General features: G+C 44.2%; 1 protein-coding gene across 2 annotated transcripts in view; it reads left to right on the forward strand.

Moving 5' to 3' along the window:
• Nucleotides 1-13,286: 13,286 nt before the first annotated feature.
• Nucleotides 13,287-14,383, forward strand: part of LOC136679802 (E3 ubiquitin-protein ligase znrf3-like) — a 139,803-nt gene continuing 138,706 nt past the window's right edge. For both annotated transcript variants that reach the window (XM_066658481.1, XM_066658482.1), the window contains exon 1: nucleotides 13,287-13,712. In XM_066658481.1, the coding sequence (XP_066514578.1) occupies nucleotides 13,461-13,712 (252 nt within the window). In that variant the 5' untranslated portion in view covers nucleotides 13,287-13,460. The remainder of the gene's footprint in view (nucleotides 13,713-14,383) is intronic.

Below are 14,383 nucleotides of genomic sequence, written 5' to 3' on the forward strand. Positions count from 1 at the left end.
TGAAATATGCCAGTAAAGAAAGACTTTCAGTGCAAGAGATACTCTCGAAAGAGCTGGGTTTTCAAGGATTTCTTGAATGTGGAGAGGGTTTCTGTTGCTCTGATAGTGCTTAGAAGCTCGTTCCACCAGCGTGGTACCAGAGATGAGAATAGCCTCAACTACTTCAACTCCTTCACTTGGGGTAGGTTCTTACCCCATCTTATGCCATCTATTTACGAGAGATAACTATGGCCTTAGATTTGGATTTGCTGATCCGCATTCCATCGGCTTCAGATGTGGCTGCAAACTGCTCAAGTGAATGCTGGAGGCCTCCGTACGCAAAATCAAAAGAACATCATTCACAAACAGTAGCGATGCCACCTCCTGAGCCCCTCGATAGAAGGCTTACTGTCCCAGGCAATCCAAGATTGCGCTGCATGCGTTGCATCTAGTTACAGTAGCTCCGTGCATGTTTGTGTTCTTGTATGTTGTTGTACACAAGTCTTAGTCGGAAGTGTGCACTTAAGGATGGTCATAAGACTGTGGATTTGTATTTTTCTCTTGTTGCGGATACTTAAATCGGCATTAGCAGACCCTTTCAGCCATGGCTCCATTGTTTACACTCGAGAAGACCTGTTAGCATTATGTAGCACCAAGGTATTCCCTGAGATGAGACCGGTGATCCCTGAGGAACTAAGGAGAAGGAGACGGGGCTGCAGAGCTGGAACGAAGTGCCAGGAGAAGAAAAGACGAAAAGTATAAATCTTGTATACCATCTGTCATCATGGGGAACGTGAGATCTCTCCCTAATAAGATGGATGAGCTAACGGTGCTAACCAGGCTGCAGAGGGAATACTGGGAGTGTAGCATTATGTGCTACACAGAGACCTGGCTGAATGATTTCACACAGGACTCACACGTCACTTTGGAGGGTTTTGAACTGTGAGAGCGGACAGGAAAGAAAGGAAAGTGCTAAGAGGAAAGGGGGGGGGGGGGGGGGTTAGCAATGTTTGTGAACCATAAATGGTGTAATTTGGGGCACGTTTGGGTGAAAGAGCAGTACTGCAGTAAGGACATTGCACTGCTAGCAGTTAGCATTTGGCCATATTATCTCCCGAGGGAATTCTCGCATGTTATTGCGATAATTGTATACATTCCCCCGTCTGTTGATGCTGTGACAGCCTGCGAGTGCTTACACACTGTAGTGTCAAAATTTCAGATGTCACATCCTCAGTCCCTGCTCTTAATTTCTGGTGAATTTAATCATGCTTCACTGTCCTCCACTCTCCCAATATTCACTCAGTATGTTAAGTGTCACACCAGAGACAATAAAACCCTGGATCTAATGTATGTGAACACTAAGGATGCTAATTGTTCATAACCCCTTCCCCCGCTGGGTCGTTCTGATCACAACCTGGTTCTTCTGTCCCCTGTATACATACCGATGGTGAATAGGCAACCACCCACCAAGAGGTATGTAAGTATCTGGTCTGAGGAAACCAGTAATGCACTGAAGGACTGTTTTGACACCACGGACTGGGATGTGTTATATGAACCTCATGGGGAAGATATTGACAGATTGACTGTATGCATCACAGAATACATTAACTTCTGTGTGGAAAATACTGTGCCTACCAGGAAGGTACGGTGTTTTTCCAACAATAAACCATGGGTGACCCCTGAATTAAAAGCCCTGTTAAATGTGAAGAAGAGGGTTTTTAAGTCCGGTGACAAGGAGGTGCTTAGAGTGCAGAAGGAGCTGAAGAGGGCGATAAGGAAGGGGAAGTATAAATACAGAAGGAAGCTGGAGGAGCGCCTCAAGGAGTGCAACACCAGAGAGGTCTGGAGAGGCCTGAAAACCAGGACTGGGCAGATGAGTTGAATCTTTTTTCAACAGATTTCACTATGTCATCCCACCCTCCCCAATTCATTAAAGCCCGGATTCCACTGTAGTATCACACCTAAATCTCCCCTCCACCCAAATGCCCCTGTCACCAATGGCTCCCCTCTCACAGTACACCACCCCACTTTGTTCCTGGCTGTTACTGTCCTCTCTCTATGCTTGTTTTGCTCTATGCTCTCTATGCTTGGTTATGGAGAGGGAAAAAAAACAGACAGTCTTTCTGGCATGTAACACGCCCCTCCAAAATAGAGCAAACATTCTTTTGTGGTTTATAACCCACATCCTTAAATTTTACAGAACTGCAACTTCTGTCCTTAATGGGAAAGGGACAGTGCATCAGCAACCACATTATCAATACCCTTTTTGTGTCTAATCGTCAGGTTGTAGTCCTGAATGAGGAGAGCCCAACTCACTGATTTTGGTTATACATTCTGGATAAGAACACTAAGGGATTATGACCAGTAAACACTATTACAGGCATGTCTGTAGATCCAACATAAACTTCAAAATATTGAAGTGCTAACAGTAAAACTAAAGCATCTTTTTCAATTGTAGAACAGTTTAACTGGTGTTTGTTAAACTTGTGCGAATAATAACATATAGGATGATCTATACCTTTATCATCCTCCTGTAACAGTACTGACCCAGCACCGACTGCACTTGCATCCACCTCCAATTTAAAAAGTCTAGAAAAATCAGGAACAGCAAGAATCAGAGCATCACTTAAAAGCGTTTTGACGCTATCAAAAGCATGAACACACTCAGATGACCACGAAAAAGGAACAGAAGGACTAAGTAACTTAGTCAGGGGCTCAACCACAGTGGAAAAGTTTTTACAAAAGCCACGATAATATCCAGACATACCTAGAAATCTACGTAATTCTCGACACGTTACTGGGATGGGGAAGTTTACAATAGCAGCCACTTTAGCAGCTAAAGGACGAACCTGCCCACTTCCTACTTCTTTTCCCAAATATGTAACTGTTGCTTGGGCAAATTCACATTTTGGTTTAAGTTTAAGGTCAAGGAAGCATTTTCTAAATGCTGGAAGATGATATGCAAAGTCTGTACATGACTGGTCCAGTCAGATGTATATACTACCAGATCATTCAGGTAGGCAGAACAATGGGGCATATCACCCAACACTGTATTAATTACCCTCTGAAAAGTGGCAGGTGCATTTTTAAGACCAAAAGGCATGACTTTATATTGCATAAAATCATCTGGTGTAACAAAAGTTGATATCTCTGAGGCCTCACGGGTCAAAGGAACTTGCCAATATCCCTTTAATAAATCAAATTTGCTTACAAAACAAGCTGCACCAATATTATCTACACAATCATCCAGACGTGGCAATGGATAGGAGTCAGAAACAGTAACTTTATTAACTTTTCTATAATCAGTAAAGAATCTAAAAGTACCATCTGGTTTGGGGACTAACAAGCAGGGTGAACTCCATGGACTTTTACTAGGCTTTGCAAAGCTATGTTCCACCAAGTAAATAACTTCTTGTTTCATAAAACCTCTTTTTGTGGCATTAACACGATAAGGATGCTGCTTAATTGGACTACTAGCCACAACTTTAATATCATGCTGTAACACATTAGTCTGAGAGGGAACATCACCAAATATTGTACGAAAGTTACCAACCAAGTCAATTATATGCTTTTTCTGCTTTGTCATTAAATGACTAAGCTGAGAAGATAAATTTAACAACGCTTCAGAATTTGGAAGTTTGGCATTTGAAAGGGACTGACCACAGAATTTTAAACCATTCATATCCTCTGCTGATCTTTGTGTGTCAGGTAAAACTGTAACCACTCCCACAGGAACTGAACTTAACACAGGGTCATCCCTGGAATGATAAAGTTTTAACATGTTAACATGATACACATGGGACCTTTTCCTATGCTCAGGAGTTCTGATGACATAATCGGTGTCACTTAGCTTTTTCTCAACAACATAAGGTCCAGAAAAACAAGCCGCTAAAGATGAACCAGGCACAGGCAAAGCTAAAACCTGATCTCCAGGAGTAAATCTGAGACACTCCCTTCTTATCAAAAATCTCCTTCATATTTGTTGACTTTAGAGTTTCTCTAGCAACTTCTCATGCCTTGTGTAATCGCTCATGAAATGCACTGACATAGTCTAAAATATGTTGAGGTTTCTGTGTAGCATTAGTGCACAGAAAGGTCTCTTTTAAAAGCTTTAAAGGTCCCCGTACTGAATGACCAAACACCAGTTCTGCTGGGCTGAAAGATAGCGATTCCCGAACAGCTTCTCGGGCCGCGAACAAAACAAGAGGTACTCCCTCATCCCAATCTTTCCCTGTTTCAAGGCAAAATTTACAAAGCATTGATTTTAAAGACTGATGGAAACGTTCCAGAGCTCCTTGGGATTCTGGGTGATATGGGCTAGAAACTATATGTTTAATGTTCAGACCCTCCAAAACCTGGGCAAAGAGTTTGGACAAAAAATGTGTACCTTGGTCAGTTTGCATCACTTTTGGCAAACCAAATATGGAAAAAAACTTCACTAATGCTCGAGTTATAATTGGGGTTGTTATCCTGCGTAAAGGTATTGCCTCAGGAAATTGTGTGGCTGCACACATAATAGTTAGCAAGAACTGGTTCCCTGACTTTGATTTTGGAAGTGGTCCAACACAGTCCACAGCACACGCTCAAAGGGCTCTCCAGTCACTGGGATAGGACATAATGGAGCTGGAGGAACAATCTGGTTAGGCCTACCAGTTCTCTGACAGACATGACAAGTACAACAATAATTAGCAATATCTTTCTTCATGGCAAGCCAAAAGAACTGATTTAAAATGCAAACAAATGGACTCCACTTACGCATCAAAACCCCAGCTTCAAGGAAATATGTTACCTGTTCATCAGCTACAGCATCATTACCACTTAATATAGAAAAATACTTATAGAAAAATAAGTAAACTACAGTCTGCTTTTTGTGCTGCTATAAGCTGATCACATCCCACTATACTGTCAAATTGCAGGGCCCCAACTCCATCAAGCTTCCTCTGCTTCATCTGCTCACCTATGTTAACAGTAGTAGAACCCAACTTCCTGTCTGAGTCAACACATAAGAAGGAATCAGATATATCTATCACGTCTTTCAGTTGTTGGGACTGGGCCCGTGTAAGTACACAAGTAGGATAAACTTCTGACTATTCCTCTTTACTCTCATCTGGTACAGTAATAGCAAGAGGGGTATCTAAAACCTCTAAAATAGGCAACACCTTGTCACCTGCAATATCATTACCCAGAATAAAATGAATCCCACTGACCGGTAGTTGGTCACAAATAGCAATTTTAAATTTACCTGAGAGCAATTCATTATTCAACTGAATGAGATGTAAAGGTGCTTTAATGTATCCCATTTCAAGCCCCTGACAGATGGCATGTGAGCCACAATATGACTGATCTGAAAATGGTAATACATCCAATAAAATTAAAGACTGCACTGCCCCAGTATCCCTTAACATTTTGACAGATATAAATTCATCAGCAAGCGAACAAGCGAACAAAACCATCCAGCACAAAAGGCTGGTATGATGGGTCTAGATTGGTCTCTCTTGGGTACATATCAGAATGCAATGATCCTACCAGAGCTACTCCTTTAGAAGGTGGCTTATTAAAGCTTACACCTTGATTAATCTGCCTTTCTAGCTTTTTCTTAAGTACCAAACAATTCACTGCAATGTGCCCAGGCTGATGACAATAGTAACACTCCTTGTTCTTTTGAGACTGTGGAGGTGAGCGGTTATGCTCTAATTTAGACCTGCCTTCAGACACAGGCTCTACATTTGACCTAAAAACCTGCTTATAAGGCATTACTAACCGCTCGCTCATTTAAATATACAGCAACACGCTCAGGAAGACAGTTATTTAACTCCTCAAGCAACATAAGTTCTCTGATAGATTCAAAATCATTAGCTTTACTAGCACTGCACCACTTATCAAACATGATAGACTTTTCCCTCTGAAATTCTACATAAGTCTGAGTAAGTGACTTACAGTGACCTCTAAAATTATGCCTATATGCCTCTGGGACACGTTAATATGCTCGCAATATAGTAGTCTTTACAACCTTGTACCGTGAGCTATCAATAAGTGATAAGGCAGAACAAACCTCATGTGCCTTCCCCACCAACTTGCACTGTATCGAAACAGTCCATATCTCCTCTGGCCAATGCAATGTAGTAGCAAGTTTCTCAAAAGAACTAAAATAAGCATCTACCTCATTTTCCCTAAAAGGGAAATTATATTACTATAATTAATTACTACTATCAATTATATTACTGGTAGCATTGTGCACGTCTGATTCTGTGGACATATTAAGACTTGCAACCGGTGCCTGGATACTAGTTTGTGCCAACTCAGGTGCATCAGTGGGAGAAGTGGGGGGGGGGGACTCCTTTGCCTTAAGCTCCAACTCATGCATACATATTTCCTTTTCACACTCCAACTCCATCCTATGAACAGCCAGGTCAAACTTAAACTGTCGTGCCTCCGCCCTGTCTCTTGCCTCCATTTGGAGTCGAGTTAAATGGACTTTCAACCTACCTTCCTCCATAGACTGTGAATAGCCAGTGGACCCTGAAGAAAATGGGTCATAGCGGGGCAATATAGCAGGAGACTTCACCTCAGGCTGCCCAGCAGTGGGAGAAGCCCCCTCCTCCTCTGATATCCCGGTTACAACTGCTCCCTGAGCAGGAACTGGTTCCATAATAGGCGAAGCCACCACTTCACATGTGGTATCCACCACCGGTTGCACAGTTAACACACCCAATTCCACCAGCCTCTCCATCAGAAATCTTCGGACCTCTACCTTTAGCATAGATCTTGGTATCGAGAAATGACTAGCTAAAGTAAGTACATTTTCTTTACTACAGCTCATAAATACATCCCAACTGGGCCTAGCAAGAAAATCCTCCAAGTTGAAAACAGAGGAAGCCATCTGTACTGCTACTCGATACAAACCAAACTGCCAAACTCTCAGCACCGTACAACAGATCTCACACACATCTCAACATCAGCAAGAGATTCAAAATTTGTATCCCATCCCGGACAAGCCCCCAAATGTTACCGTCCTCTCTCTATGCTTGTTTTTAATGACCAGGGGTAAGAGAGGACATAACATGAGATGTGTGAAAATCAGGTACTATTGATGACAGTTAAGACAATCCATACAGCTGCTGCTCTTAATTAGATTTAATTTGACACATGTAACAATACAAAAAAACAAACAAACATGGAAATAGAAAGAGCGCAAGATGACTTGACAAGTGAAGCTACATTTAGAGCCCACAAAAAGGTACAAAGGTGAGTTAATTCACATAGCCAACACACTCAGGTGGACTATGGACTGTTCCAAAGAAAAGAAAAGAAAACAAAACTTGCCTGCCTATCCTACTAACTTCCCTAAGAAGAAGAAAAAATATGTGTGGCACTCGCCCCTTACCTAGTGTATATAACAATTAACTATCAGTACTGTTGGTTGTTTTACTAGCCTGCCCACACTGAGATATTAAACAACTGAAGGTTAGCACAGTCACATTTGCTTACATAACAACATTAACTCCATAAGCAATAACAAGCAGCTTAGCCACAAACAAGCTAGTTAGCCACAAACAAAAACAAGACCTCCTCTGCCCAGCTCTCTCTCTCCTTTCTTCCAGCATGGCCCACCTTTAAACCAGAAGCCCCGCCTTCACTCCAGAAACAGCTCCTTTCATTGGTCAGATACAGGGACTGCTGTTGATCACCTGTAATAAGACAGGTTTAAGAGAGCAAGGAAAAAGGGGTGTGGAGAGGAAAAAAACAGACAGCCTTTCTGGCATGTAACAATGGCGGAACCAATCCACACACCCTAGCCCTGACCTTACTCAACAGGAGACAGACTACAGCTCCACCACCCGCCGTTTCTCCATTACAGCTGATCAAGTAAGGAGGGAACTTAGGAGTATAAAGACAAGGAGGGCAGCTGGCCCTGATGGCATCAAACCCAGACTGCTTAAGGACTGTGCAGATCAGCTCTGTGGGGTACTCCTGCATCTTTTACCTGAGCCTCAGTCTGAGGAGAGTTCCACTTCTGTGGAAAACTTCATGTGTGGTTCCAGTTCCAAAGTGTGCGCACCCTAGGGAGCCTAAACACTTCAGGTCAGTAGCTCTAACCTCTCACCTAATGAAGACCATGGAGAGAATTGTCCTCATTCCCCTTGACACCTGGTAAATAGCTGGATCGAAGCCCTGCAGTTTACATATCGACCGGGCATTGGTGTGGAGGATGCTGTCATTTACCTGCTACACCGATCACTTTCACACTTAGAGGGCACAGGGAGCGCTGTAAAAGTATTGTTCTTTAACTTTTCCAGTGCTTTCAATACAATTCACCCATCACTGCTTATGGGGAAGTTGGAAGGAGCTGGTGTCGACTGTCATCTGGCTGCATTGATCACTGATTACCTCACCAACAGAGGTACGTGTGATGCTACGTGACTGCGTGTCTGATGTGGTGGTCTGCAGCACGGGGGCCCCCCAAGGTACAGTTCTCTCTCCTTTCCTATTTACACTCTACACATCAGACTTCAGTTATAACTTGGACAGCTGCCACCTCCAGAAGTTTTCTGATGATATGGCCATTATTGGACGTGTGTCAGAGGGGAACGATCTGGAGTATAGAGAGGTCATCATCAACTTTGTGGACTGGTGTGACATGAACAAACTGCCTATTAATGCCAGCAAGACAAAGGAGATGGTGATCGATTTCAGGAAGAAGGCTACTCAGATTGCACCAGGAGAATGTTAGCAAGACTGACATCAATTGTGGATAACCCATCTCACCCCCTATATGCAACAGTGGGGGCCTTGAGCAGCTCCTTTAGCAGACGACTCTTACACCCACAGTGTAGGAAGGAGAGATGCCGAAGGTCATTCATACCTACTGCTATTAGATTATACAATACTCACAATATGTAATATACCCTATTATCTTGCATATATTTTATTTATTTATCTTATGTCTTTATCTGTCTTAGCACTACCAGTGTTACTACCTCTGCCCTTTTCCCAACAATGTGAATAATCATGTGCAATAACTTAATCCCCTGATCTCTGTATGGGTTGTATGGGCTTATATGTTTGTGTGTATGTAAGTTTTTAAGTCTTTTCTCCATTGTTTTATTGTGTTACTGTTTTTTTTTTCTTTTTTTCTCCCACTTCTTGTCCAATGCTTAAGATTGTGTGCTGCTGTAACAAGTGAATTTCTCCGATGTGGGATCAATAAAGTCAAAGTCAAGTCAAATCAAATATGCCTCGCCACCCTGTCCATGAATATCAGGAACAGGGGTGGAGACAAGGCAGAGTCCAATGCCCACATTGAACAAGCTTGGCTTACTGCACAGGATGCGAAAACAACTCAAACTCAGAATACAAGGACTGTACTATGACCCCATACTCCTGGCGCACCTCTCACAGGATCTCTCGGGGAACATGGTCATACATCTTCTCCAAATCCACAAAGCATGTGTAAAGTGGAGTAGCAAACTCCCATGCCCCCTCAATCGCCTGTGATAAAGTAAAGAGAGCTCCACGGCCCTGAAAAAATGTGCATTGGCCCTCCAAAACCCTAGGTTTGACTATTGGGTGGATTCTCCTTTCCAGCACCCTGGCATAGACTTTCCCAGGGAGGCTGAGGAGTGTTATGCCCTGATAATTGGCACACATTCCCTGGTCCACTTTTTTAAAAGTGGGAACCACCACGCCAGTTTGCCAATCCAAAGGCAATGTTCCCGGGGTCCATGCAATATTGTAGAGACATGTCAGCCAAGACAGCCCCACAATATCGAGTGCATTCAGTAAGTCTGGGCAAATATCATCTACTTCAAGGGCTTTGCCACTGTTTAGCTTTTAACCACCTCTGTGACTTCAGCCAAGGAAATGGAAACTGACACTCCAGACCCTTCTAGCCCTACCTCCTGTCCAGGAGACACATCTCTTGGGTTAAGGTGTTCCTAAATATGCTTGACACTTCAGAGTTTAACCATCCTTACTGAGCACAGCTTGGAGCACATTGTCCCCCTCTTTAGCTGTCCAAGTGTTTCCCAGAACCTCTGAGGCCTCCCAGAAGTCATTCTCCCTGGCTTCTCCAAACTCATCCCATGATCTGCATTTTGCCTCTGCAACTGCCACAGCTGCAGCTTTTTTCACCTGCTGGTACCCATCCGCAGAATCAGGAGTTCCCTGAGCCAGCCAAGCTTGAAAAGCCTCCTTCTTCAGCTTGACAGCTTCTCTCACCCCTGGTGTCCACCAATATGTTCTCGAGTTGCTGCCATAATAGGCAAGCTTTTTGACCACAGCTATATGCAGCCACTTCCACAATGGAAGTCCGAAATTGGGCCCAGACTCCATTCCCCTACCTCCCCCAGAACATGTGAGAAGTTCTCTCGGAGGTGAGAGTTGAAATCCCTCTGGACAGAATCCTCTGTCAGCCTTTCCCAGCACACCCTCACTATACATTTGGGCTTACCAAATGTCTGGCAGCTTTCCCCACCATCAGATCCAACTCACCACCAGATGGTGATCAGTTGACAGCTCAGCCCCTCTCTTTACCCGGGTGTCCAACATATATGGCCTCAGGTCAGACCACAAAGTCGATCATTGACATTTAGCCCAGGGTGCTATGAGCATAACATCACACTGCTCAGGTTTAGATCAGGCAGGACGTTCCTCCCAATCAGGTTTTTGTTGTTGCTCCAGGTTTCCCTATTGAGGAGTTTGGTTCTGGAGCCCACACTGTGTGTAGAGGTGAGCCCAATTATATCTTGCTGGTAACTCTCAACCTCACGCACCAGCTCTGCCCCCCCCCCCCCCCCCCTCTGTTTCTGCTGCCAAGCTCCATGATGCCAGGGGCTCCTTCACCCCCTCCCTGTGCCCAATGGGCATTGCACCACACCCCTACTCAGGAAGCTGCAGGTGGTTAAATTGAACATTTATAGATAAATGTGGTTGTTATGGAGGTGGAATTTGAGGCTGGTTCACCTGTGCATGTTTTGAAGAAGTCTGTGATTTACAAAGAGAAAATAGCGCTCAGGTGTGTGCCCCTGGAGAGCACAACAAATAACAGAACAGAAAATATGAACTGACAGAGATAATGAGTTATAGATAGTTATGAAGTTAAATCAAATATGGATGAAGATGCTAGAGGGAGGTGGAAGTGGTCAGAGATTTTGTGGAAGAGTAAAAGCAGGTGCAGTGTTCATGTGGGCTAGGGCTTGGCAATTAATCGGAAATGAATCGAATTTGACATGCAAAATTTCTAATCAACATAATCTTGTCTATATCGATTATATAGAGTTTTTATTCTGTTGTGTCCCCACTGTGTGTTAATGTACTGTCCCTTTAAAACCACACTGCCAAGCTGTAGTCACGTGATTCTGCCCCTATCTGCCACAAGGTAGAAACCTAAACGCAGAAGCAGACCAAGCAACTCGAGCAGCTCATAACAAAGAAAAACACAGCGTCTGTGGTTTGGACATGTTTGGATGTGTTTGACTATAATTAAGACAAAACTGAACAAAAAGAAGTCAAATGTAAATGCTGAGAAAAAAACAAAGCACAATCACACAGCCAAATATAAACAGTGTTCAAAAAACAAGAGAGGAACAAGCTCCCAACGACATTGGAAAACATATCCCAGCTTTAATACTGGAGCATATTTAAAGCACGAGACTCGTCACTGAGCTATTAGGGTCAAAAATGCAAAGATAAAATAATCGTTCATTAATCTTAATCAAGGTAATTAATCATGATATTGATTTGCGCTCATATCGCCCAGCACTAACGTGGGCTAAGACAGCATCCTTGCTTTGCCAAGCAGGGTAGGTAAGGCCAAGATCTCATACAGGATGAATAAGGACGAGCTGGATCAGGACAACATCAGGCACAGCAGCAGGAACAGGGCATCTTGAAACATTAGAGAGACTGGAGAAATAAGGTGGGGAGAAATAACTGGGATTAACAGGTTCACGGTAAAACAGGGGAGGAACTGCCCTGTAAGAAGCATTCAGGGGCAGGTCAAAGTAAAGAGGCAACAGACAGAGAGAGTTTATGATACAAAGTAGTGATTATTGTGATTATTCGTAAAACCAGCTATGATACCAATATTGATGTAATATCTTTAAAGTGGTAGATTAACCAAAAGCCTGTTTGAAAAGGTAGGTTTTTCAAACAGGATTTAAAGACTAAGAGTGTGTCTGAGCCCCAAACAGTAACAGGAAGACTATTCCAGAGTTAAGGAGCTTTGTGGGAAAAGGCAAGGGTAATAGAGGGTGAATAATAGAGGACCAAGCACTGATCTTTGCAGAACAACATATTTAATTAAAGTATTATGTGAGGATTATAATTAAGAGAAATCAGATGTGATTTGGGCTGATTTTGGATTCTCAGTCAAATGGAATCAAACATATCATTAAAAAAACTATTGATATCATTACTAAGGAAATCAGAGGAGACAATGGAGTTGATTTCATTTTTGTCTGCTGATTAGATTTGACACCGTGCTAGGAACAGAGTTGTTCTTGTTGTTTTCATCACCTTCATCTCATCACGTCTCCACAGAGACTCTGTAAACCACAGAGGTGCTGGAGAGGGAATAAACCGCTTGGTATGTGTTAGAGAGGAGACGTGGAGACGCCTGATCCATTCACCTTCACAGTCAGAAACCTGAGACTGTGATTCCAGGTGATTGTCCTCCACTGTCTTCCAGGACACTGACCAGCATTGTGTCCACTAACCACAAAAACACTGTCCAGTACTCAGTCTACTTTCAAGCGCTGTGCCCACCAGAACACTGTCCAGCGTTTCTCACAATCTCAGTGCACTTCCCCTTTAAGGAAGTATTGATACGCCGCTGGGACTGAGGAACAGCTCAGTGTAAACTCTCAGGAACTTGGGTTCCTCTTAAGGTGGACTGTTGTTTGTTGAGGTGGAACGGTTTTGGAAGTGAGAGTACACAAACAGCAGCTCATACAGCGCGTGTGACACTGGGGGAAAGTAGCTCGCGGTTATTACTATTGTTATTAACGTTCTCATAATTAAGAACACAAAAATAAATGGACAGGAGAGTTTATAAAGTTACAGCCTCCTTAAGAGGCGTTCAGGGGGAGGAGCAGTGTGGGCGGAGAGGGAGGGAGGGAAAAATGTTAAAAAAAAAAAAAAAATCACGTGTTTGAAGATCAAAGGAGATCCGGCGTTGGCTCGAGATAGAGAGTTGTGTGTGTGTGTGTGTGTGTGTGTGTGTGTGAGAGAGAGAGAGAGAGAGAGAGAGAGAGAGAGAGAGAGAGAGAGAGAGAGAATGTGTGTAGCTATGAATCTGATCGGCTGAAGTAAACAGAGCTGTGGAGGTTGTTTGGGAAATATTTTTGGGGTTTTTGTTGTTGTTGTCTGGGGGGGTGGGTTTAATCCCGTTTAGTCGAAACGTGCCTGTGCCCGGATTCTGGATGAACGGCTCGTGGCCCGGAGGCGCGCGGTGAGATTATGCTGATGTCCGCGCGGAGAAGATGATGCCGCATGCCCGGGCTCGGGGGCTGTTCGGCGGCGGCTGTTCCTCGCTACTCCCGCTGCTGGGGCCGGTTCTAACGTTGGTTCTGGTTCTGGCTCCGGACAATGTCTGCGCTAAAGACGTGGCCTTCGTGGAGGTGGTTCTTTTCGAGTCGAGCTCGAGCGGGGACTACACCACGTACACCACCGGCCTTCAGGGACGCTTCTCTCGGGCAGGAGCCACCATCAGCGCCGAGGGAGAGATCGTACAGGTGAGCACACATTTCTCCACTCACGCGCCGCTTTCTCTCTCTCCGAGCTTCGGCTCAGTGCCCCGTGTCTTTACCGCAGTGGCCTGGCTCCAACTCCGGCTCCGCGCAAAATGGCCTCGCGGCTCGGGCTCCTCTCTAAAGTTTCTGAAGTTGAGGAGGAGCAGAAGCCCAGCTCCTGCGGACCGCCCGGAGGCTCCAGCCGCGGTTATGGCCAGGGCTTGGTGCTGTTTCAACTTCAGACTCTGCTTTTGGAAATAAGGCAGAAAACAAAATTTAACCTTTACCTTCCAACTGCGCGAGAAACGAAGTCGCGCAGGAGGCAGCGCGAGGTGAAGCGGCTGGTTCCAGGCCTCTGTTCGTTGTAAAGCGGCTTTAGTGTGGAATTGGGCTGCTTTTGCTGGGACTTGTTTGTCGGGAGAGGTTCTGGACCAGGTTCCAGTTAGAGCTCGTGAACTGTGTGAATTGCTGGTTCTGATGAGGAACATAAACCTGAATGTTTAAAAAAAAAAAATTCCAAACGCTTCAAAATCATCAGAAACATAAAACGAGAAGAACTCTGCCTCGAGGCCACGGCAGATCTGAGCTTTGTGTTTCTTTTGAAGTCTGCGCAGGACAGAAACAGGACCATGTCACTGAAGAAAAAGGAGAAGGCGGAGGGAGATCTCTGCTCT

The sequence above is a fragment of the Hoplias malabaricus genome, chromosome Y (assembly GCF_029633855.1).
Source record: "Hoplias malabaricus isolate fHopMal1 chromosome Y, fHopMal1.hap1, whole genome shotgun sequence".
NCBI classification, from domain to species: Eukaryota; Metazoa; Chordata; class Actinopteri; order Characiformes; family Erythrinidae; genus Hoplias; species Hoplias malabaricus.